This window comes from Globicephala melas, chromosome 20, assembly GCF_963455315.2.
Source record: "Globicephala melas chromosome 20, mGloMel1.2, whole genome shotgun sequence".
Taxonomy (NCBI): Eukaryota; Metazoa; Chordata; class Mammalia; order Artiodactyla; family Delphinidae; genus Globicephala; species Globicephala melas.
In genome coordinates this window covers 18,199,470-18,224,274 of record NC_083333.1, presented here as the reverse complement: position 1 = coordinate 18,224,274, position 24,805 = coordinate 18,199,470, and the positions used below count along the sequence as shown (strand labels likewise).

At 41.1% G+C, this 24,805-nt stretch overlaps 1 protein-coding gene across 14 annotated transcripts in view; it reads right to left on the bottom strand.

The window, feature by feature from the left end:
* The window catches only part of NCOR1 (nuclear receptor corepressor 1), a 143,423-nt gene that overhangs the window by 20,792 nt on the left and 97,826 nt on the right, over positions 1-24,805 (bottom strand). For 9 of the 14 annotated variants that reach the window (XM_060291094.2, XM_060291086.2, XM_060291091.2 and 6 more), the window contains 13 exons: positions 23,656-23,785; positions 20,891-21,086; positions 16,058-16,231; positions 15,174-15,334; positions 10,294-10,414; positions 10,100-10,201; positions 9,637-9,737; positions 6,941-7,109; positions 5,811-5,951; positions 4,444-4,527; positions 3,689-3,945; positions 3,053-3,413; positions 1,135-1,362 (listed from right to left, as the gene is read on the bottom strand). In XM_060291094.2, the coding sequence (XP_060147077.1) occupies positions 1,135-1,362; positions 3,053-3,413; positions 3,689-3,945; positions 4,444-4,527; positions 5,811-5,951; positions 6,941-7,109; positions 9,637-9,737; positions 10,100-10,201; positions 10,294-10,414; positions 15,174-15,334; positions 16,058-16,231; positions 20,891-21,086; positions 23,656-23,785 (2,225 nt within the window). The remainder of the gene's footprint in view (positions 1-1,134; positions 1,363-3,052; positions 3,414-3,688; positions 3,946-4,443; positions 4,528-5,810; positions 5,952-6,940; positions 7,110-9,636; positions 9,738-10,099; positions 10,202-10,293; positions 10,415-15,173; positions 15,335-16,057; positions 16,232-20,890; positions 21,087-23,655; positions 23,786-24,805) is intronic. The other 5 variants (XM_060291095.2, XM_060291092.2, XM_060291093.2 and 2 more) reach the window with 2 other exon arrangements.

The following is a 24,805-nucleotide window of genomic DNA, read 5'->3' as shown; positions in this document are numbered from 1 at the left end:
GGACTATGATAAACACTACATGAAAGTAAAAACATGTGCTTCTGTCTGAGAGCTTGAAGGAACTGTCATATATATATATATGTTCTCCCTAGAAGAACAAACAACAAGCTTTCGGGAGTGTCTGCGTCCCCTTCCTCTAGAACTCCCAGCTGAATCTGTCAGCTGACTGTGTGAGTGGGAACTTCTGCCTTGGTTCTGGAGACAGGCCCTGAAGAACCAGGTGTGGGCTCCTCTGAAACTGAACGTTCTCAAGCGACAACGTGATGGTACTGACATCATCACAGCCCAGCAAAAACTCTGCACCAACCTGCTGATGGGACTCCCTTCCCTGTGCAGAGTCCACTGCCCGGTGCCCCTAGCATCACCGTGCCCAGTGCAGGCTGCTCTCTAGAAAACCTACACGCTTCTACACTGACCAAAGCCATGTTTACTCAAAGTCAGTGGTGTCTGTTCAAAAGTTCCTTCCAGCTGTACTTGCTACTGTAATTGTGTAACTTAATGAAAAACTCTGTAAATCTATGAGAGAAGAACAAAAAAAGTGGTTTCTCCAGAAACTAAGTTGACTGCTTTGGAAAGACTCAATATAGAAGCTGAATTAGGTATAGACTAGATAATTTTAAAAGACTGGGAAAAAAATCTAGAAGGATTCTGTATTTAGATTGCTTTGAAGTGTCTTTAAATTCTAACTTCACTTAAAAAACCAAACCTGGAGATGTATCATTTATACAAGAAAGACAGTGGTGAGGTTTAATCAGTGGCCCCTGACCTGAGATCAGAACACTGGTGAATGCATGTCTCTGCTGTAAATTGAAACATATAACGTATGCATGTGTCATTTAAAAACAGTTCTTCACATTAACCCACTTTTCCAATCAGCTTAACCAAATGCCATCAGACAAGAGAGCTTTCCACATACCTAGTATTTTTAGCTCTTTCAGGGGTGCTGGTAATATTTTGTGTCTTGATCTGAGAGCTGGTTACATGGGGTGTATAGTTTGTGAAAATTCACTGAACTATATACACTAATGACCCATGCAACTGTCTGTGGACCGTACCTTAATAAACAGAAAGTCTAGAAAGCCACACAGGTATGTTATTTCTTTGCTTTCAGTTATTACTACACACGGTGCTTACCAGGATCCAGAGCCCGGTGAAACGGCATGGCTGGGTCCAGATGTGTGGGCAGATGGCTCCGGTAAACCTCCCCTGGGGCACCGCCCCTGTGGTGCGGCTCAAAAGGGCTGTGGCTCACTGCAGGGTCTACCCCAGGAACTGGAGACTTCGCTGTGATGCTTTCCCTCTGTGTAGGGGTCAGTGTCGATTTCCTTTCATGACTGGTAGACTTGCTAGAAGAAATCGTAACTGCAAGAAAAAATAAAGGGGCCAACACCACAAATTCTTAAGCAAAGTTGTTAATGTTTATTTCTCAACCACTCAAATATAGACCATATTCGTACAGTATTTAGATCTTCTCTTCCCACGAAACATGTAACAGTAATCTTGCAGAATATGCAAATGTGAAGAGCTGGCAGGCACCTCTGTGATTTGGACACTGCCCCCTTCTGGATCACAGCCCGGGTTTACCACCTAATGTTAAGGCTGAAAACGACGTTCGACACTCCTCTTTAAACCCCACTATACACTGTTTCGTTGTCTCCGCAACCTGGTATTCTAATTTCTCTTGATCCTGCATGCATCAAACCTCAGCTTACTCTCCGCGCCTGCGTTGCCAGCCCCTGCTAGGCTACACTGTGTTTCCTCACTCTGTACGTCCAGAGACTTTCTTACCAGCATCAGTCTCCTCCCTGCCCCAGCTGCTTCTTTTCTACATGACGGTATCCAGAGAGGCTTGATCGTCCCATCAGTGCTACCAGCCACCACCCTCTATCGTTTTAATGATTGTGGTAAAACACACGGAACATAAAACTTACAATTTTAGCCATTACAAAGGGTACACTTCAGTGACAGTAATACACACACAGTGTTGTGCAACCGTCAGCACCACCTAATCCTTCAGATTTTGATAATGTCAACTTTGCTATGAACACACAAACCTGCCTGTCAAAACCAAGGAATCAGGCTGGTTTAGTACATCCCCTCACACCCCAACTTGCTCTAACTTGTAGAGCCTTTCCTTCTGCAGGGCACTTCTCCTCTTTCGTAACTAGAGCCAACAAGGTTTGGGTTCACTCTGCACCCCCAAACAGGCGCTTTCCTCTCCTCCTCCCTCTGTGCCGCCCCTCCCACCGCCCACATCCTTCACGCCCACAGCCTCGCAGAGTGCAGCCCAGGACCCTGCACAGAAGCCCAGCGATAAATGATTACCGCAGTACAGCCAAAAATGCTAAGTGGAAGCATGTTTAAGGGCCTTGGATTGCTTCAGGGACCACCTGGTAAAAACCATGCCTCTCAGTTTGCTGATCTACCTGCCAGCAGCATAAACCCCAAGGAGGTGTGGGGTCGTGGCGCTAACAGCAGTGCCAACTGTACCCATAGCGCACAGTAACTGAGTCCTTCCTACACACGAGGCGCTATTCTTTCCAAGTGCTTTAAACCTATCACCTCATTTTATCTTCAGAACAATCCAATGAGGTAATAAGCCTTAGTATTACACCACCAATTCACAGATGAGGAAACTATGGCACAGAAAACCTGAGGAACGGGTCCAAGTTAGGACAGCAAGGAGAACCCTGATTCAACCCTGAGCAGCCCGGCTCCACAGCTTAAATGTTCAGCCCCACAGCAGACGGCGCCCAGGAGCCAGGAGTCCAGACTGACTTCCAGAAAACCTCACGGGTTAGCTGAAAATCTACTCTAAGCATTACTTGCTCAAGCATTTCTGGACTCCACCATACTCTGCATTGAGTTAAAACATTAGGCACTTCACCTACAATTACGCCTATTTTAATGTGGCAGCCAGCCTTCCAGAGCCCTAGCATCAAGCACCACCGACGGCGCTTTCGACCACCTGGAGCCAACACCGGGCTGCGTGCTGCTGGCGGAGGTGGGCAGCACAACACAGACGTCAGACAAGGACACGGGAGGAACACACCATCGGGAGCTCTGCTCATCATGGGCGAGCCTCTGGGCGCAGTGCTGGCGTAACTCCCCGGCGTCCGCCGTGCGCTGGCGTCCTCGTAAATCCCCGGGCTCAGCTGTGCTTTGGGGGCTTCGTGAAGCGTTGACCTGAGAACCGAGGGGCCAGAGCTTACCACCGACGTGTGCCGGGAACGCACAGGCTCGCCTGCTTTCACGTCCTCGTATTTTCCCCGTTCGACCGCTTTTATGCTCTCTGGCCTAATTTCCAGTGGAGGCAGCCCACGGGGCAGTCTGCTAGGCCCCGCGACCAAGGACTTGACGTTGTGCTTGATGGCGGATTGGCCTGAACTGCTGTCAGACTTGACGGGTGTGCCCTACAGGGAAAGAGACAGGCGTCACAGGCAGCCACAGCTCAGCCGCTTCTCCACCGCAGGCCACGTCGGGCTCGCGGCAACGACGGCTGCTGTCTGTGTGGGTCTCCATCACAGGTCCACTGAGCTGAAGCTGCACACTCTCCCACACCAGAACAACTAAGGGTAAAGCAGACACAAACCTTCATGTTTCCTTCCAAGAGACCTGACACTTATAATGCTTATAAGAACTACTGATAATCCTTAGGTCGCACTGCAGTCTGAAGCGGAATGGCTACCTGGGAGATGGAGCCCTCGACCATGGGCCTCGTGCTCTGCACCACTTCTGGGGTTTTCTGGCTTTCCTGAGTTAAAACATCTTGCCGTGGGATCTCATGGATGGAGCGCCCCATCTCTTTGATGGTGGTGATGCCATCGTAAGGTTTTCCTTTGGTAATGGCACCTTCAAACGCTCGTATGGGCGGACTCTCCCTTTTAATCTGTTTGGGGTACTTAAGGCCATCTTCAAAACTTTCAGTTGTCGCTCTTGGTGTGCCTTCAAAAAAGGATTCAAGAAACATGCTTATTAAATTAATGCCACTGAATTATACACTTAAAAACTGTTAAAATGGTAAATTTTGTTGCACACAATTTACCGCAATATAAAAAAATGAATGCCTTGCCATCTTGCAGTTTCTAATCAATTTTTGGTTTACAAAGGATCCTTAAATCAATACTCATTGGCCATTCTTTTGCGGGGGGGGGGGAGGGCGGTGTTGTTCAAGATTTAATACATCGCTCATCACAATCACAGAATTGTTCTTACATAATGAAGGTGTCTCTATATTCAAAGATTAGGCAACTATCATCTTCCAATACACTATGTAACTCAGAGAAGAAGAGTTATAATCAGGATTTAAATACCTAATATTTCAAAAGGGAAGATATCTTGAAAAACAGGTATCTTTTTCAGATATCACACACTGCACATTAATTTCAAACTACTTTGCCAGTGAGGCAGTAATGAATAAAAGCAAATGAGCAAAATGTTTACCCTGCATTATGGAACCAGACAGCACAGTCCTTTCTTTGAGGTCAGAGTGAGGGCTCCCCCTGGGTAATGCTCGGCAGATCAGCCCTTTCAAAACAAGGAGGCAATTCCGGAGTTAGACACAACACGGGTGTCAGTTCACGCACACTGTTCTTAGAGGGTGTACTGTTGATAAAAGCTCCATGGAGAAAGGGGTACCATTTTAGATTTGCAAACTATTCAGAAGAATATCATGGAAAAAATAACAAAAGTTGGAAGTACCCAACATGACATCACCCGTTTCTTTTTAAACATTTTCCTAAATAGAAAATGGCCAAAGAAGACATCTATTATAAGTCAAAAAGTAAAGAACAACACTTTCAAAGCTAAATCTAAACACCCAGTGCTTTCTGACAGAGGTGAGAGAAAATATAGGGGGATTGGAAATCATTGTTTAGCTCTGAAATATACCTGTGAGAAGGGGAAAACATGAAAGATGGATACCTCAAAAAAAGGTAAAATATATTAAATGAAACATGCAAATCAAAATGAAAGAGATGTAAATAACCTCCTAAGAAGTTTCATGTTATACTGCCAACAAATCTGAATCAAGGAAAGAAAAGTGAGATTTTTTTTTTTTTTAACTACAGAGAAAATCCAGCTCTTAGAAAATTTCACAGGCCTTCAAGATTGAGGAGTCCTTACACTGTTTTTAGTATTTTATCTAGATTAAAATAAAATAATTGAGGTAGGTTAAGATTTAAGGAAAGTGAGCCATTAACAAAACAAAACCATAGCTATCATTTGATGAATGCACGTCACATGCTCAGCACAAGACTGCACACCTGTCTCTAATCCTCACACAATGGTAGGTACAATCCCTTAATTTACAGAGCAAGAAATGGACACAGAGAAATTCACCAGGAAAGAGTGAAGTTAGGATTCAAATACATGTCTTTGCTCTGTCCATTATACCACTCTATCTGCCTCACAATAAAAACAAAGTTCTCATGATGAATTTCACATTTTTAAACTCACTTAACTCAAAAAGAAATAATCTACAAATTATATGAGCATTCTAACAGTTACCTACGGTATGACCAATTATGTTTAATTTTTACTTCCCTCCACTGCCAAGTACCACTTGATTTATATGTAGATATGAACATAAGTTTAAACATTTATTAATATAAATTTCATGTTAATATTACCTGTATATTTCAAATTACATGCATTAGTAATATATTAATATATTTATATGAGTTTCATTTATATATTGATATAAATTGCAGGTTGAAATGACAGAGACTGAATACAACCTAACTCAACAATGGAAATTTACTATACGAAATTCAATGTATCTAAACAGCGTTCTGGAAACGACACCTCACCCTCCAGCGGTGCTGACACAGGAGACTCCCTCATGGACAACCCTTGCTTTAGAGCTCCTTCCACTGATTCATAGCTTCTTTTGAGACTGATTTCATGAGCTGTTCTCGGACTCCTCGTCCCTTCTCGGGCATTCTTAATATCTGCAGGACACAGACACAAGTATTACTCAGACAGAGCCCAAGGCCTATTGTATGGTAAATAAGTTATCTTAATTTCATAATCTCACAAAAATATATATATAAAAACTGGTCTTAATCTACTATATACATCTGTGCAGATGCCATTTATAAAAATGTTTTCATTCACTCAAATATATTTATTGAGTGTCAGGCATAAACCAGGCTTGCAGATTAGGTTAACAAATTAAGTCCCTTCCCTCATGAAACTCAGCAGTAGTGGCAGATACAGATAAATTACTAGGTGGTTACACACAGTAACCGGTACTATGGACAGTGGGCTATGAGAATGCTGGAAGGGGATCCTGACATCTGAAAGCTCAGATAAGGGTCACTGAACACAGCACTGCGGTTCACGAACGTCACTGTTGACTGAGCCAGTGTGGACACAGTGGGCAAAGGGGAGATTCACACCCTGGGTGGGGTAGCGTGAGATTTCATCTCACTACTCAGAACAGCATGCAATTTAAAACTGAAACTTAAGGATACACCTAAAGATAAATGCTTACATACATACAGACATTAAAATAGTTATATTTAAGCAGCATTTAAATTCAATACTCTTTCTAGGATTATCAGACTATTATCTACTCCTTAATTCTTAACACATAAAATAGGTACCCCTTTAAAATAAAAGTGATTCTATTAAAGTTAAACAAAGATTCTTTTCCTAGGCTAAATCAAATGACCACAGCTGGCAATGTTAGCTACCACTCAGGGGACACGTAGTATGGGCTCTGCACTGTTAATCACTTTTCATTGACTGTTTCAGTTAATTTTTCACAAAAGTTTCACGAGAAGTACAAGTATTAACCTTTTTTTACATTACAGAGAGGAAACTTGGGCTCAGGGAAGGAAAACTAACTTTTCCAAAGCAAGCATGTAGGGAACCAGAACCATATCCTTAGTCACACATTACAACACTGGCTTCAGTGTGGAGATGCAATACTTACTATCGTAAGATAAGATGTGTCCACTTTTGCCTTCATAAATAACATGGCCTTTGGATGCAGCTTCCTCTCGGCCTTTCTCAGGACTGCTCTCTTCAATGGACAGTCTAGAAATGGGTCCCTTCACCAAAGCCTCAGTTGGTATGCCAGCCTGGGACAGAGCCGGGGTCCCCTGTCATCAATTCAAACACAGGCACCACAAACATCACTTGACTTTACAGGACACAAAGACGCTCAGAAAATGTAACCTGCCACACCGAGAGTCAGAGCAAGCCATGTCCTCAAATGAGACAGGCCAGCACATGACGGGAAATCAGACACATGTTTTATAAACGTAAAGAAACACTGTACCTTGGTCCCTGAACCCTGCCGTACAAAACTTCTTAAAACGCTAACAGATATCTGAGCTGATGAGCTTTCTTCCCCGCCTCAAAGTCAAACCTCTACGAAGGTACTTAACTCTCAGCAACAAAATGTGTCTGAAGGCCTAAAATCACGCAAATGTAATAAAGCTTTTTCAAAATTTCTAAGAAAAATAAGTCAACAAATTAAATTTTAAATTAAAGTACCACAACCTTCTCTCATATTGTGATAAGAGGGAAAAAGAGTTTTCAGTTACTAAACTGTCTGCTGGGTTAGACCTCTGGTCATCAATAAGAGGGGACAGAAAACTCAGATGCCCCCGTACTGTGATGTGACTCAGCTTAGGTTACGTCACCCACGTTTTCACCATCACTAGTCCTCTTCTGGGCCACCTATGGCCACGGTTCTTGTTACCCTTCCTTCAAGGGAAGCACTCATGGAACCTAAAGTGTAGAACACTTTGCAAAGTGAGCTGCCTAGGTTGCATGGGAGAGTCGGGGGCCCAGCCCCAGCCCACACACACTCCAAAACTCAGTGTCCCCAAAACTCCACTGAGGCCACTCTGAACCCATGTGTCCCTGCAGGACAGTGATGGGGACCACGTGTCCGCTCGTGCAGCCGAGAGGTGAGCTCCGTGGTGAACACCCAGAAACCCTCGCACCCTCTTTGGAAGTGCTCATGTCACACGGACAGACAGATTTGAAAATCGACAGGCAAAGCCCAGCCTCACTTGATCCAGTTCATTCCGCATCCAGTTTGGATACTGGAGCGAAAATGAAGAAGGAAAAATAAGATGCATAGGCCATTTATTTTTCTTTTATTTATATTAAAGTGTTTGCTTATTCTGAAAACTAACATCAAGGGACTGGATAACTCTGGTCAAATGTGAAAGGAGAGATCTGAGAAGTTAGTGTGTAACTTTCCAGATCACTACACACCACATGCTCTATAACCATGTCTCAGAAAGAAATCACTGGACTCTTGTTAAAATGGTAATACTGGGACTTCCCTGGTGGCGCAGTGGTTAAGAATCCAACAGCCAAGGCAGGGGACACGGGTTTGAGCCCTGGTCCAGGAAGATCCCGCATGCCGCAGAGCAACTAAGCCCGTGCGCCACAACTACTGAGCCTGCGCTCTAGAGCCTGCAAGGCACAACTACTGAAGCCCGCGTGCCACAACGACTGAAGCCTGCACACCTAGAGCCCACGCTCCGCAACAAGAGAAGCCATCGCAGTGAGAAGCCCACACACCGCAACGAAGAGCAGCCCGTGCACCGCAACCAGAGAAAGCCCATGCGCAGCAACGAAGACCCAACGCAGCCAAAAATAAATAAATAAATAAATAAATTTTTTTTTTTAAAAAAAGGAGATTCTGATTCCATAGGTCTGGAGCAGGGACTGAAATGTCTGCGTTATTCTAACAAGTTCCCAGGAGATGCTGCTCCTCTGGGGCACACTACACTCGGTCAGCAGGGTCCTAGGGCTTGCTCTTGAATGGGTGCTGGGCAGAATCCCTGGAGAGCTGGAGAACACAGACTGCTGGGACCCGGCCCCCATGGGTGAGACTTCAGGAAATCTAGGGCAGGAATTCAACATTTATATGTCTAACAACTTCCCAGGTGACACTGCTGCTGCTGCTCTGCGGAACAAACTTTAACCACCACTGTCCTAGGGAACAGAAACAAAAGTCAAGGAAGAGGAACAGAAAGCTCGTGACAGGCACGTGCACGAAAGCACAGGATTCTGTTTACAATGAATTCCCAAAATAGAATTTTCCTTTTCCAGATCTACATTAATAAAGAGGCTAAGGACTGTTTTACATTTCAAACTAAAATTTACATCTAACTGAGGAAAAGAAAGACCTTTTATTAATCAAAATTGGCACCTTAGCCTAAAATTAGAAGAAGATACTTGACTTCTGGTGTTTTTGTCAACACCATCCGTATTTCCTGAGACTACAGACCTTCCTTCTCAGAAGGGGCAAAGCAAGCAAACAATTTATAATGATTTTCCTCTCAATTCCTATTTAAGCTGAACACACGGTAAAAGCTTTGCCAGGAAGGCAGTGAGAGTTACATCAATTAGAACTTGCTTCTTCTGCCAAGTTGCAAATAATCGACCTTTTCAAATGAACCACAGTACAGATGATACGGCTTGTGGTCGAAATGATCACATTACTGTCTCTCTGCAGGCAGTTTATAGATCTGAGGTTTATCATCACTGAGACCCCGTTCCATAACCCAGAACTACGAACAACACAGTCACAAAACTACTGCTGGAACAGCCAACACGCTTGAGACATCACTTCTGGTTTTCTCATGAATGAGCGCAACTAACCTGGGTGATAGAGCCCCGGAGGGATGGGATGCTCTCCACAGAAAGTTTGCTGGAGGGAGTTCCCCGAGTTATACTTCCTTCTTGAATGGCTCCTGTGGTACCTGAATAAAAACAAAATCATTAGCGAATCACACCTCTGCACCTGCAAAAAAAACACAAAAAAACAAAAAACCAAGCAAACAAAATCAGCCCCTACTTCGAAGAGAGGGAACAGCAGCACAAAAAGAACAGTTTTTGTTTTACTGAAATGTACTTTTAAAATAATTTTGCAATTATTAAAAAAGACTGTAGAAATATGAAATTTCAAAGTTTTAAAGTCATTTTTATACAGAAAGAAAACTTACATTTAGAATTTAAAGGCTCTAGTTTAAGAGCCCATCATCATTAAAACACATTAATGACTTCCTTTAATATATTTATTGGGGACCAGAGTTTAGTATTTCTGCCAAACAGCATATTTTACCTCTGACCACTCCTTCATGTTGGGCTCTGACCAATAAACCCTCAGGTTGCGAGTTTTGGCTTCGGGGAGAAAACTCTTCTTGCTTGATGTAGGGCACAGTAGCTACGGACCAAAGCAAGAGAAAGTGAGCTCAAGTGCTGAATCCCTGACTGTGACGCTACAAAGGCAGAGATGGCCACGTCCTCCTCACTGACCTGGCTTGGCGGCCTCCTGCTGCCGCGGCAGTCCCAGAGAGATGGAGCCCGCCGAGGGCTTCGCTGCCTCGGGAGCATAGGAGGCCTGATTAGGAGAAGGCAAGTAAGTGCCGGGTGTTCCCTAAAAATAATGTTAAAGGACTAGAATAACACTGTCTTTTCACAAGGTCAACTATATATTTAAGGTACACGTTTCTGTTTATAAAACTTACCACTCACCCCCCACCAAAATTAAGAACAGGTATTTGTAAAGCAAGAAAATCCCTGACACAGACTGGTTAAATTTTAAAAGTTTTTAAAGGGAGCAAGATATGTCTTCCAAAATTACCATAAATTTTATGAAGATAATATGCATTACTTACAAATTACATAAATAAAAGCACTTAACCATACACACAAAATGTAAGCTACTATTGTTAACATTATCCCTCGTAAAAATGCTATGGGATAGAAGCACCAATGAAAATGGTGGAGTAAGGACTTCCAAAAACCCTCCTCCATAAAGGCAACCAGAAAACTAGCAAAAATTTTAAGAATCAGCCTTTTTTTTTTTTTTTTTTGCGGTACGCGGGCCCCTCACAGCTGTGGCCTCTCCCGCCGTGGAGCACAGGCTCTGGACACGCAGGCCCAGCGGCCACGTCTCACGGGCCCAGCCGTTCCGCGGCACGCAGGATCCTCCCGAACCGGGGCACAAACCCGCACCCCCCGCACCGGCAGGCAGACTCCCAACCACTGCGCCACCAGGGGAGCCCAGAATCAGCCTTTTAAGAACTCTTTTCCAACGCTTTAACCAAAGGCTTGTAGAAATCTGGGAGCATTTATTCAAGAAAAATGGCAGAACCCAGGTAAGAACCATGAGCTGTGTGACACCTGGACTTGGCTCTGCTGCCCCTCCCACGCCCCTCACCCCCCAACCCCCGCCAGCTCTGTCTCAGCCTTGAGAACCCACAGCCCTCGACCACGGTGAAAACCAGCAGTCCAGCAGACAGCACAAGGGAAAGAATGGGGTTATCATTCCCAGGTAACTGTCATGATCAGACTGGTCTGACGGTTCTCTGACAGACCCACTTGCAAAGCTGTCTTTTCTGGCCTGACTGTGGTGGGGAAGAAAGTTCAGGCTTGTCAAAAACTATCAGAGTCAATGGATTAACCTCTCCACTGGCTGAGGCAGGAGAGAACAGCTAGGGTGAAAAAACAGGCTAAACAGAAACCTTAAGAGGAAAAGCTAAGGAAAGAGATATTCACAAGGGATTTGAAAAGCTCCAACATCTTCCTAGGAACCTAGAAGGCCAAGTGCACGTGCAAGGCTATGTACCTGCCAGGGAAGACATAAGGCGGCCATGAGTTCTCACCGCTGGCTGATCTCAAGGCGCTGAGAAAGCAGGAAGTGAAGACCAAGGCCGAAGTGCCAGCTGCCTGGCTGAACGCTGCAGGCACATCCCAACATACACACAGAGCCCTCAGTAAAGACGTGGGAACTTAGTCTTTCTGGGCACTGAACTCTCTGTCTAATAACTAGCTGACCACTCATTAAGCAAATAGAGACTTCAGTGGCCACACATGACACAAGAATACAGACTTTACTGAATTAGTTCAAATAAACAACAACAAATCCTAGGGAGAAAGGAGAATCTGATTTCCAGAGTTCCACATTATGTTATGTGTTTCAACCAAAAATTACAAGACATGCAAAGAAACAGGAACATATGATCCATACACAGGAGGGTAAAAAAAAAAAAAAAAAAGCAGTGAATAAAAACTGTCCCTGGGCTTTAGATTTGTTAGGAAAAGACTTTAAGTCAGCTATTATAAATAAGTTCAATGAACTATAGGGAACCATGTATAAAGAATTAAAGGAGGGCTTCCCTGGTGGCGCAGTGGTTGAGAGTCCGCCTGCCGATGCAGGGGACATGGGTTCGTGCCCTGGTCCAGGAAGATCCCACATGCCACGGAGCGGCTGGGCCCGTGAGCCATGGCCGCTGAGCCTGCGCGTCCGGGGCCTGTGCTCCGCAATGGGAGAGGCCACAGAAGTGAGACGCCCGCGTACCGCAAAAAAAAAAAAAAAGAATTATAGGAAAGTATGAAAATGATGTCTCATCACATAGAGAATATCAACAAAGAGAAAGAAATCATAAAACAGAATCACATAGAAATTCTGAAGTTGAAAAGTATAAGAATTGGAGAAAAAGAAAACCTCTCAGCAAACTAAGAATATACAGAAACATCATCAATCTGATGAAGGGCACCTATGCAAAGTCTGTAGTTAACATACCTACTAGCGAAATACTGAATGCCTCCCTCCTAAGTTGGGCAACAAGCAAAGTATAATCTCTTCACCACTTCTATTCAACATTGTTCTAAAAGTTCTACCCTAACCAGTTTAATAAAACAAGGAAAAGGAAAGGCATAAAGATTGGAAAGGAAGAAGTAAAACTGTCTTTATTTGTAGACGACACGCATACAGAGAAAGTCCTAAGAAATCTACCCCTTCCAAAAAAAACCAAAAATAAAACCAAAAAACCCTGTCACAAACAGTAAGTAAATGTAACAGGAGATAAGGTCAAGATATAAAAATCAACTTTTTTCATACACCAGAAAGAACCAGAAAAGGAAAATTTTTAAAATATCACTTATAAAAACATAAAATACATTATAAATAATCAAATTAACCGATTAACAAAATTAACAAAACATGTATAAAATCTCTACAGTGAAAATTACAAAATACTGCTGAGAGAAATCAAAGACCTAAATAAATGGAAAGACGAACATGTGCATGGATTAGAAGACTCAATTTTCTTAAGAATTAATCTACAGATTTAATGCAATACGAACCAAAATCCCAGCAGAATTTTTTGTAGGCACTGACAAACTGATTATGTAACTTATATGGAAATACAAGAGACACAGAAGAGCTAAAACAATCTTATTTATACGACTGCAGGACTTATACGACATGATCTTAAGACTTACTATAAAAAGCACAATAACCAAGACTGGTGCTGATGAAAGGATGGGCAAGTAGGTCAATGGGACAGAACAGAGTCCAGAAACAGACCCAAACATGCAAATGGGAGAGAGAAAAGACTTTTCAACCAATGTGATGGGAATGCAGATCCACATGGATGGATGAGGCCCATCCTCGCCTCACTGTGCACAGAAATCAGTTTCACATGGACCTAAATATAAAAGCCAAAACTATAAAGCTTTCAGAAGAAAACCTGGGAGAAAATCTCCACAAGCTTGAAACGGGCAATGATTTTTTAGAGAAAAAGAACTAGTCGTAAGAGGGAAAAATATATATATGGACTTCCATCAAAATTTAAAACTTCTATGCATCAAAACACACAAGAGAGAAAAAAAAAATATATATATATAAAAAACAGAATTTTCATCTGTGATGTATAAAGAACTTCTGCAACCTAATAACTAAAAGGTCCAATAAAAACAGATAATAAGACAGTCACGTCACAATCAGATGTACAAATGGCCAATAAGTGTATGAAAAGCGCTAAACATCATTTGTTATCAGGGAAATGCAGAATAAAACCACAGTGGACTACTACATACCTACTAGTATGACTAATATAAAAAAGAATGACAACAGCGAGTGGAACTCAGACTGTGCTGGTGGCAGTGGCACTGTAGAGCCACTCCGGAAAACTATGAAGTAAAACATACATCTACCCAGACATTCTGCTCTCAGGGCCTATACGAGAGAAATGAAACCACATGTCTACAAAGAGCCCAGTATAAGAATGTTCGTATCAGCTTTATTTACAGCAGCCAAAAAGCAGAAATAGCTCAGGTTTCCATCAACAAGAAAATGGATAAACAAATTGGTATGTTCACCCAATGGAGTATTATTCAGCAATAAAAAGGAAGAAACTACTGATTACACAAAAACCTGGACGGGGACTTCCCTGGTGGTGCAGTGGTTAAGAATCCGCCTGCCAATGCAGGGGACACGGGTTGCAGCCCTGGTCTGGGAAGATCCCACACGCAGTGGAGCAACGAAGCCTGTGCGCCACAACTACTGAGGCTGCACTCTAGAGCCCGCAAGCCACAACTACTGAGCCCACGTGCCACAACAACTGAAGCCGCGCACCTAGAGCCCGTGCTCCACAAGAGAAGCCACCGCAATGGGAAGCCTGTGCACCACGACGAAGAGTAGCCCCTGCTCACCGCAGCTAGAGAAAGCCTGCGTGCTGCAACAAAGACCCAATGCAGCCAAAAAAAAAAAAAAAAATCTGGACGAATCCCTGAAATCATTAATGCTAAGTTAAAGAAGACAGACAAAGAAGAGCCAAAGTGTAAGACTCCATTTATATCGAGTTCTGGAAAAGGCAGAACTAACCTACGACAACAGAGAGCGCTTGAGGCAGTGGAGGAAGAGAGCCTAGGAGGGACGGAAAAGGCCCCCAGCCCAATGGGGGCGCAGTCACTGGTGGTGAACGTCAGTCAACCTGACTGAGGCTTTACAGTCAGACCACGTCCAGAGAGAAAGGCCAAGGTCAGAATAAACTAGGGCTTACCAATCATCTACAATTTAATATTAGAACCTTTAAAATAGTTATCCTCTAGTACTTGAAACTATTCCATCTCCATTCATGCTACACTACACTTCAGGGCACACGCACCTTTCCCGAGCTAAACCAGAGGGGTGCCACTGTCACTCAACCTGGGCACATGACTCGAATAAACTTCCTGTGTGTGGTATGGAATAGAAAATGACTGCTGCATTTTCAGGTCACTGTCTCTTCATAAACAGACACATTTTTATTTATTAGGACTCTGACAAATTAATATGGGAAGGAGGGACAATTTTTACCAAAGCAAAAAAACAACAGGCCATCTACTGGGAAGAGAAGCCCTTTTACCTGTGAGATGGAGCCTCCCAGTATAAAAGATGGTTTTTCTGAAGCCACTGTGGTTTTGGATGATGGGATGAGAGGAGGAGGTGGCCTAGTGGGTCGAGTTGTTGGAAGCCGAACCCCTTCAGGGAGGTTAGTTATCACTTGATGCGGAGCAGGCTGGAGGACTTTCAAAAGGGAGAAAACATTATTTAAAATAGTCAATTTCCTAGTTTGCGACATTCCACCTATCTCAATTGTTTCTTCAATCATGTTTAAACTGTGAGTGCAAGATGAAGTTGAGGATGAACATTTCTATTTTAAATTTCTTTCACTTAAATTAAACCTGTATCCATACTCAGGTCACGAATGGTATTTGTGAGGTTGAAATACTCAACTCCCTGGCAAACCAGAGCTTTCAGGCTGACGTCCATTTCAAACTATTTCTGCTCAGCATATGCAAATGGCAAACAATTTTTTTCTCTCTCTCCATCACTCTTTGGACCTCACGATGGAGGTGAGAAAAAGGGTGTTTCTTAGGAACAGCTGATATTACAACTCTGGAGAATATACAGATTGACTGACAACCAGTTATACGTCCTCTTTGCATCCTGCATAATTTGGAAACATTTGCTGATTCTGACTCTCACAGACACTTGAATTTTTTTTAGGAGGGTGGATCTCAAGATTTTTACAAAGTACATGTACTCTTAAAAGAAGGCAGTCAACGTCACAGTACACATGTATGAACACAAACCTCCCAGTGGCCCAGTGCATCTCAACTGAATACAACTGAAGATGGAATGCAGAGAAATTCTGAAACAGCAAGGACGCATCCTGGGAGTAAACCACCCAGGTCATCACGTGTAGGTTGATGGCCAGCAGCCACGGCACAGAGGAGCGGTATTTACCTGACGGGACACTACAGCGGGCTGCACTCACATCGGGCTGTGGCGCAGCTTTACTGACTTCTCTCGGAGAGAGCCTACACGGTGATGCTGACCTTGCTGCGGTACTGCGCATCTGTGCTTCCTGTGCTAGAGCACGTGTGACCTCAGCATAAGGCATATAGGCGACTGATTTTCCTATGAAAGTTAAAGTTATCAAAATAAGGGAAGAACCCCATATTAAAATAGTAAGTGTGAAAGGACCAAGCCCACACCATCCAGGGGCAGATCCAACTATACACTACTATCAACATCTAAAATTCCCGGGGGGGGGGGGAATCCACCCACAGAGAGGTTTAAAAAAACCCTATAAATCTAAATCTTCTGTGCAAGCGTCATTACTGTGACCTAATAAAATCCTCAAAAATCCAATTACAACTTTTTCTTTCAAATCACAAAGAATTTCTCTTTCCTCTCATTAGGAGAATCAAGTATTTCCACATGCAATAAAGACCACAGCAGGCAAACATCAGATTATCCAGCCATTCTGTGAATTCAAGTATGGCCTGAATTAGAGGCCATAACTCTGAGGATTTCAGCTGTTATAATTAGCCTGTTGAAGCCCACTGCTTAATATTCAGAGAAATAAATGCAATCAAGAAATGGAAGAAGGGTTTCAAAAGATACAGATCAAAATAATTTTTAAAGGCTACACAAGCTTATAAAACTATGAATTTTACTGTAGTAATGCTGATGAAAATTATTCCACATAATTTACCTTTACATAAAGTATTAAAAAAAACTTGAAGCATTTAAAGGGCATATCAGATATGCAGTCATATTAAGACTTAAAAACACACATATATGTAATTATATATATAATATAAATGTTTTCTTTTTTTAAAGTGAATCGACATACTGTAATTTTGGAAAATAAGAAAAGCACAAAGAAGAAAGTAAAAACTCATCTGTAATCCAAACCACTTTAAATTGTGGCATTTTAATGTCTGCCAGAACAAATTCCCATTCATTTTTTATTCTTTTGCTTACCTAGTCTTACCCATTTATTCTTCCAGATAAAACTAAATTTAAAATCATTTTGAATACTTCCTCCCCAAACAAAATATCACTGGAATTTTCAGTGGACGTGCATTAAATTTATCTCCTGTATTTATAGGAGACTTGACATTTTATAATGAGCTTTCTAATTGAGGAAGCTAGATGTTTTCATATAGGTCATTTTTCATAATTTCATTAAAAGTATTCATAGGTATTTTATATTTTGTTGTGAGGAAAACCATCTGTTTAACATACATGGGAATATATATATATTTATATATACTGATTACTGCAGATATATAAGAAAGAAAGTTGTAGATTTCTGTATATCAATTCTTTCTGAGAAACGTAATGAACTTTCCTCTTAGCTCTAATAACTTTCTCAGTTAATTCTCTTAGGCTTCCTAGGTGAATAATCTTACCCTGTGAATAATAACTTGTCTTCTCCCTTCAACAGCTAAACCTCTTGTTTGGTTCTTTCCTTTCTTCCTGCACTGCAGTAAAGTAACACTGGGCATCCTCACAGGTCCTTTTCTAAAGAGAAGGTCTCTAGCATTTCACTTCTAAGTGGATGGTTTGTGACTGGTTTCAGATAGAGACTCATTAGCACAATTAAAACACTCTTTAGTTAACGAAGATATTTTTTAAAACCAGAAACAACAACTGTAATGTCAGCTAATAGGAATCTGTACTATGGGCAGAGCACTGTGTATTACAGGAGTATCCCGTTTAGCCCTCATGACTAATGAGATCATTAACACCATTTGACAGAGGAGGAAACTGAGGCTCAGAGGAATCACACCTAACTGCCCAACCAAGGCTGGAGATTTTTCGAAAGCAGTGCAATTCCTGGCCCTGAGCTCTAAACCATCCTGAGTGCAATGGTGTCTCCCTGAGCACTTGGGTACAGAAATTTCAGATGCCTCTGGGGTAACCATGAAGATGATGTTACCCGTTCCTTCTCTGAAGGATTAATATAATGAATTAGATTATTAAGTGTCCTAATACTGTGCAGATTTATGAAAAAAACCAACTTTAAAAGAATATCACTTCTCCCTTTCTAGAGAATTTAACATGAGAGTGCATTGCAATATATATTACATATATTCAGTGTCTGATTGTTTTATAATCAGGTGGGAAAACACACTTTGTCGTAATAGTGCTAAAGAAAAAGATGAAAATTTAGATGGTTTTAAATATAGCTATTTAAATCATCATGTACTCAGCTGAAAAAATTAAGAAACAATAACAACAAAATAAACTAGATTCAGTTGCACAGAGGCATTAACTCTTATTTTGATTGGATTGATTTTAACACCTGCATTAGAATTTCACTTCTCTCTCTCTACATGTGTAAAGTCTGAGTCCTTTCACCGTAGAAAAAAAGTTTCCAACTAAAGCAGGAGTCAACTTGTGTAAACGTCACTGGAAAATGAAAACAATCTTTCTCTGAGGTTTTTTCAAGCTTTTCTACAAGTGGAAAGGCTTAAGCCACCTGTCTCACTGATATTAAGAGAAGGTGAACACAATCAAACAGGTGGACAACAGGTGCTGCCTGTTGCCTTCTAAATGAGCCCATGAAGGGAAAAGCCAAAACTGTGGTCCTACCTCATGTGGACAATACGAGTTTGGTGATGGTTTATACATAAATCCTCTTCTCACTATATTTACCATCCTATAAACTATTCTATGATGCCGCACTGAAAACATTTTTATCAAACGGTCTACATACAAGCAAGTTAACTGCAAATATAGAAATGTTATTTGGGAGATTATCCTTTAAGCGAAATATAGGATAGCTATAAATTCAGGAGAGCCTTCAGGCACTTGTTAAATAAATTACTGGATGAACATACTAGCTAGATTAGCTAAAACAAAAGTTAAACCTTCGGATAAAATGTAATCAACCATCCCAGTTTGTAGAGAGTCACCCTGAACCAAATTGGTGTCTTATTAACAAACACCTTGGTGTCATATTGATCAAATATATAATGACAGTTTGGTTTTAAGACCACTGCATCACTATTAAAAGTAAGGGTACCATTCAGATCTAAACCACATGAATTAATGTGACTGATCACGGAGAAATGCAAGTCACAGTTTGGAGTCTCAGAATTTAGGGCTCTAGCCTAGTTCAGTCTCTCCAGCTACCAAATACAACCCATCTCGTAAAGGAGGTCAAGAAAAGAAACTGAGGTCCTAAAATAACTATGCAATATAGACATATTAGAATGACCCAGATATTGTCACCTGAATAATGTTAAGCTTTAGCATGAGTTCGGCAAATACCTTTGAATGACATTTTTTCTACATTTTAATTCTGCCTTAAAAATTTATTCTAAATCATTTATGTAAGGAATAGATCAAAAGACTTTTGAATTATTCTATAATTTATCATTCTCATAATGACAGATTTTCTCATAATTGAAGATAAGCACTTCTGCTAAATCCATTTTTATCCTACTTCATTTAATCATTCCTTTAACATGTAATTACTGAGTATACATTATGTCAATTACTGAGTTAGGAATTAAGGATTCCCTAGAGGCAATATACTAAAAGCCCAAAGGTTAACAATGTTTTTTTTAACCTTCATTCAAGAAATATTCATTTAGCACCTATCATACACACAGCCCTGGTGGGTATTAATTACTCTGGTTCACATTTTTAATAGCATAAGATTTATATTTAAAACATTAACAATCTGATATGTAAAACTCTAACATAAGAGGTTCAGTGTGTCATGCAACTAATAAGTCATTACTGGTGTGACAGGCGCGGGGAGTCAGCAGGATCAGTTAAGCAGCACAGTTCCTCTTTTACATTAAATAGCCCTTGAAATGCATGGTGTTCTACAGCTAATAGCTCTTATCTATGTCAGGTACTACAGTCTTCTGAATCATTACAAAAAATGAAACCATAATCAGAGAAGACTTTAATAGTCTTATACGCTACACACATCATACTGGATAGTCCATAAGTCATTATCAACCAGAATACATGTGCCATTTTCTTACCATGCCATAAGAAGTTATTAAAATTTAGAAATCGCTCCCTTTTTTCTTTTTTTAAAAGAAACTAAGTGTATCATGCACCAACTTAAAAAGAGCATGCACAACTCAAATCTGTCACTTGAAATAACAGTGACGTACAACGATAACAGTACCTTCGTGGTATCTGTTACACTATGCATATACGAATATACTACTATTACTTATTATATTGTACATAAAATGACGCTGAGCCATGTCTTATAAAACAATACTGAATGCTCATTCTTTCTTACAGGTTGTAATCCTGGCAAGGCAGAGATATAGCTAGATTAGACAAAGAGACAGACAGATATATTATTTGCACTTTACAGATGAGAAAACTAAAGCTGAGAAGGTCAAGTGGCTTGCCCATGGCCAGAGCGAGGGATAAGTCAAGGTCTGACGGCTATATGCTACACAGAGCTGTCCCCTGTCATATCAGAGATTTAGAATGTTACTCTGATTTGCTTGGAGGACAGGACAATTCTCACTCTGAAAACTCAGATGAATGCAGCGTAAAGCATGGCTTTTATGCAGTCATCTGGCATTAAGGCGAACATCAGAAAATTCACATTAACAACATGACTATTGAAAATGTTACTGCCATCCCTCTGTGGTCAGTAATGCTGGCATTCTTTAGTTTAACTGAGGTCAATTTGTGAGGGACAAGCGCCATAAATCAAGTTCCTAAGCACTAAGGACACTGCTTTCAAGTATAGCTTTGTTTCCCACCAAAAAAGTTCTCTGTGGCGCGAGTGCCACCTACCTTCCCACTCTCTGTTTGGGCTCTTGGGGGCGCCACGCGGGCTCGCAGAACCCCTGCGCTCCAGGTCCATCTGCTCCTGCCTCTGCCGCTGCTCCTCCAGAAGCGCTGACTCATGCATGGCTTTGATGTGTCGCTGGTAGAGGGCGAAGCCGCTCACTGGAGTTCCAATCGGTATGTTACATGGGGTGCAGGAAACCTACAGGAAGAAGAAAATCTAAATACGCCCAATGACCAGCAAAACAGTAATTACCATCTGTGGCAAGTAATGCTTCTTTCTGTAATATGACTGCTTGAAGTGATTTTACCATTTTTTAATCAAATCTTCAAGCATAATGCTTAAAATGCTAAACAATTACTTTCAGATCTGAACACAAAATAAATCCCAAAGTTGTGGTAAGAGAAATCAAAACAGAAATCACAATATTTCCATTTGCTTTTAACTCACGATGTTGAGTCCCTAGTGGCTCAGGCTTGGGTCCCACCCTCCTCTCTGCCCTCTCACAGGTGCTCACACCCACTTCTATGGATTTAAATGTCATCTGTATGTTAACGGCTCATAAACTTCTATTTCTAATACATTTTCCTGCAAGTTCCATACTCACAGACTGCCTACCTAACAACTCCACTTGGATATCTCAAAGCACCTCAAAACTTATATTCAAAACGGAACTTTTCATTTGCTAAACTCAATGCTTCTCCTACAGCAATCTCCATCATACGAAACAGAACCACAGCAGCTTAAGCCAGAAACCTGGCAGCCACACTGGACTCCATCTCCTCTCTTCCTATAACCAATTCATTATCATACCAGTTCTCTTCAGGATGGAAATGAAACGTCACCTCTTCAGACAGGCCGTCCCTAACCATCCAAAACATACTGCAAACCCCCTCCCTCTCTTTCACAGCACACAGCACTCGCCACAATTTGCAATTAGATGCTTGTTTTCTCTGCTTCTTTTCTGTCTCTCCCACTTCATGAAGGAATCCAAGCTGCTTTGTCCAACACTAAATAAACAGCCCCTAACTCAGTCCATCACTTGATGAACACAAAAGAGTCCTGGGAATAGAAGAGATCTGACTCTTTTAGAACCTGTTATCTAAAGACTTCCAGAGTTTTCTCCACTGCCATAAGTAGGATTTTTCACTGCACCCATGACACACACATAATTTTCTTGCCTTTGTGCTCTGGCTTATATGTAAACATGGCTTTCCTCCTTTTGCTATAAAGCAAAATGAACTGTTTTGGTCCAACCAAAACATTATTTCCTACATGGAGTCTTCTTTAAGTGCCTCTTTAAGAAGGAAGCTCTCCTTCCTTTGAATCACCCATAGTATATTTTTCAAACTAAGAGAGCATCATATTTTAATTCTTTTAAATTTTTATTATGATTTTTTCTATGTCTTATTATCAAGACCAATCTCTAAATTTTCTGAAGTCAGAGATCATGATATTCCACACAGCATTAAAAATGTTATCTTGAACCAGGCAGACAATCAATAAATGTCCATTTGGGTAAATCAATGAATGAGCAAATGCTTAATGATTTTTTTGGTGAGCCTATTTATCATAAGCACACACTTAGGGCTTCCCTGGTGGTGCAGTGGTTAAGAATCTGCCTGCCAATACAGGGGACACGAGTTCGAGCCCTGGTCCGGGAGGATCCCACATGTCGCGGAACAACTAAGCCCGTGCGCCACAACTACTGAGCCTGCGCTCTAGAGCCCGCAAGCCACAACTACTGAAGCCCGTGTGCCACAACTACTGAAGCCCATGCACCTAGAGCCTGTGCTCTGCAACAAGAGAAGCCACCGCAATGAGAAGCCTGCGCCCCACAACAAAGAGTAGCCCCCGCTCACTGCAACTAGAGAAAGCCCGCGTGCAGCAGCGAAGACCCAATGCAGACAAAAATTAAATAAATGAATAAATAAATAAACTTACTTTTAAAAAAAAGCACACACTTAACTTTTACATATTGTCATGTGAGACGAAATAAATTTTTATCCTCTGAAATAAAGCAAGAGCTAGAACGTAACTAAGTAAAAGATCAGTACCCAAGACTGGAATTCAGGATCAAAAGGTAGTCAAACTCATAGAGATTAATAAGGTAAAATGTAAATAAAACTAGATTTGGAACTGTATACTAAAGTTAACCATAACCTCTATAATTTATTCTAAATATTCAAAACCCAGTTATATATTTATTCTACTATTGTCTTATAGCAAAACAAAACAAACACAGAACTTACTAACATTTATGGCTAGAGCACTATATTTCTCTTTTTTCCTTAATTGGAAATGACCATTTCAATCAATTATCACGATGAATCCATTTGAAAAAGCAATGTATCCAACAGATGAATGGATAAATAAAATGTGGTCTATACAACAGTCTTAAAATGGAAGAAGAATCGGATATGTGTTACAACATGGATTAATCTGGAGGACATTATGCTGAGTGAAATAAACCAGCCACAAAAAACCAAATATTTACTGTATGAGTCCACTTATGTAAATAGCCAAATTCATAAAACGGAAAGTAGAAAGGTGGTTACCAGGGGCTGGGGGAAGTGGGGGAAGGAGAGTGATGGTTAAATGGATATACTTAACCCTACTGAACACTTAAAAAAGAGTTAAGATGGTAAATTTTATGTTATGTGACTTTTTACCACAATTTTTTTTAAAAAACAAGCACTGATTAAAGAAGAGAAGAAATGTCTCTAAATGTCTTTGTTTTCAACACCTCTTACTCACACTGAAAACTTACCATTGGCGGGATGACAGCAGCTCGATGCTGAAGCTGTGGCAGGTCCAGTGGATTTGGTTTTATTGGGGACGAGACCAGTATAGATCCAGTGGGGTTTAACAATGAAGGTTTTGAATCCACAGGAAACATTCTGCAAATGCAATTTAAAAAAATAAATTAATATATTCTTATTTAAAACTTTAAACATACAATCACCATAATTCCTTTTAAGTTAACATGTACACACACACACACTCGCACATACACACATCACATTAACTTTGCATATTTCAACAGTCAGGAAAAAAATCTACAGTGCTAATTTTCTAGGTAAAGAAGACTAACGTTGCTTTATAGGTTGAAATTTATCTGAATTTAATCATCTGCATCTAACCAACAGAACAGTCTGAACAAGGGCCATTATAAAAAGTTAGATCCTAATTTATCATTAACATAGGTTACAAACTATGTTACCTGTAACAGAATGTTTCTCTAGGATCACAGAGTATTTTTTTTAAAACATCTGAATAAACCACCATCATTTTAAAACCAAGAATCTCACCCAAAATCCCAGACTTCTCGTTTCTCATGAAAAATGGGAAGAAATGGCACCGCAGAGGCAGCACTCCCATGCAACAGCGGGCTGAACTCGCAGGGCTGCCCTCCCCACCCAGCCCGTGCTCCCCAGTCACAGCCCTGCCATCTCACACTCCACCAGCTTCACTCATTTTCAGGACATACACTTGAGTTTAGGACACCCAACGTATGAACTGGGGAAATTATATCAATACCTTACAGGTTCCATCATATTTCCCAGTGTTGTCAGTTACTGGGGAAAGATGAACATTTTCAAAGGTATAAATTGGTAAGAAAATTAGAATGTGTAAAAGAAAACAATTTACATATTACACAAAGAATAAAGATAATATTAAAGATATAGAAGACAACTGAAAGTGTTATTTTGATAGTTTGGAAGTGAAGTAAACTTTAGAGTATCATCCAGAGACCACTATATATTTATAAGGAATTTCAGAATTTCACGACTATTGTCATGGTCATCTCTTAGGATGCTCCTCTCCTGTAAGATTACTGCCATCCTAATTTTTCCTTCATTTATAAATTTATAAATAGTTACTGATTATAAAAAAAAAAGTTACTGGGCTTCCCTGGT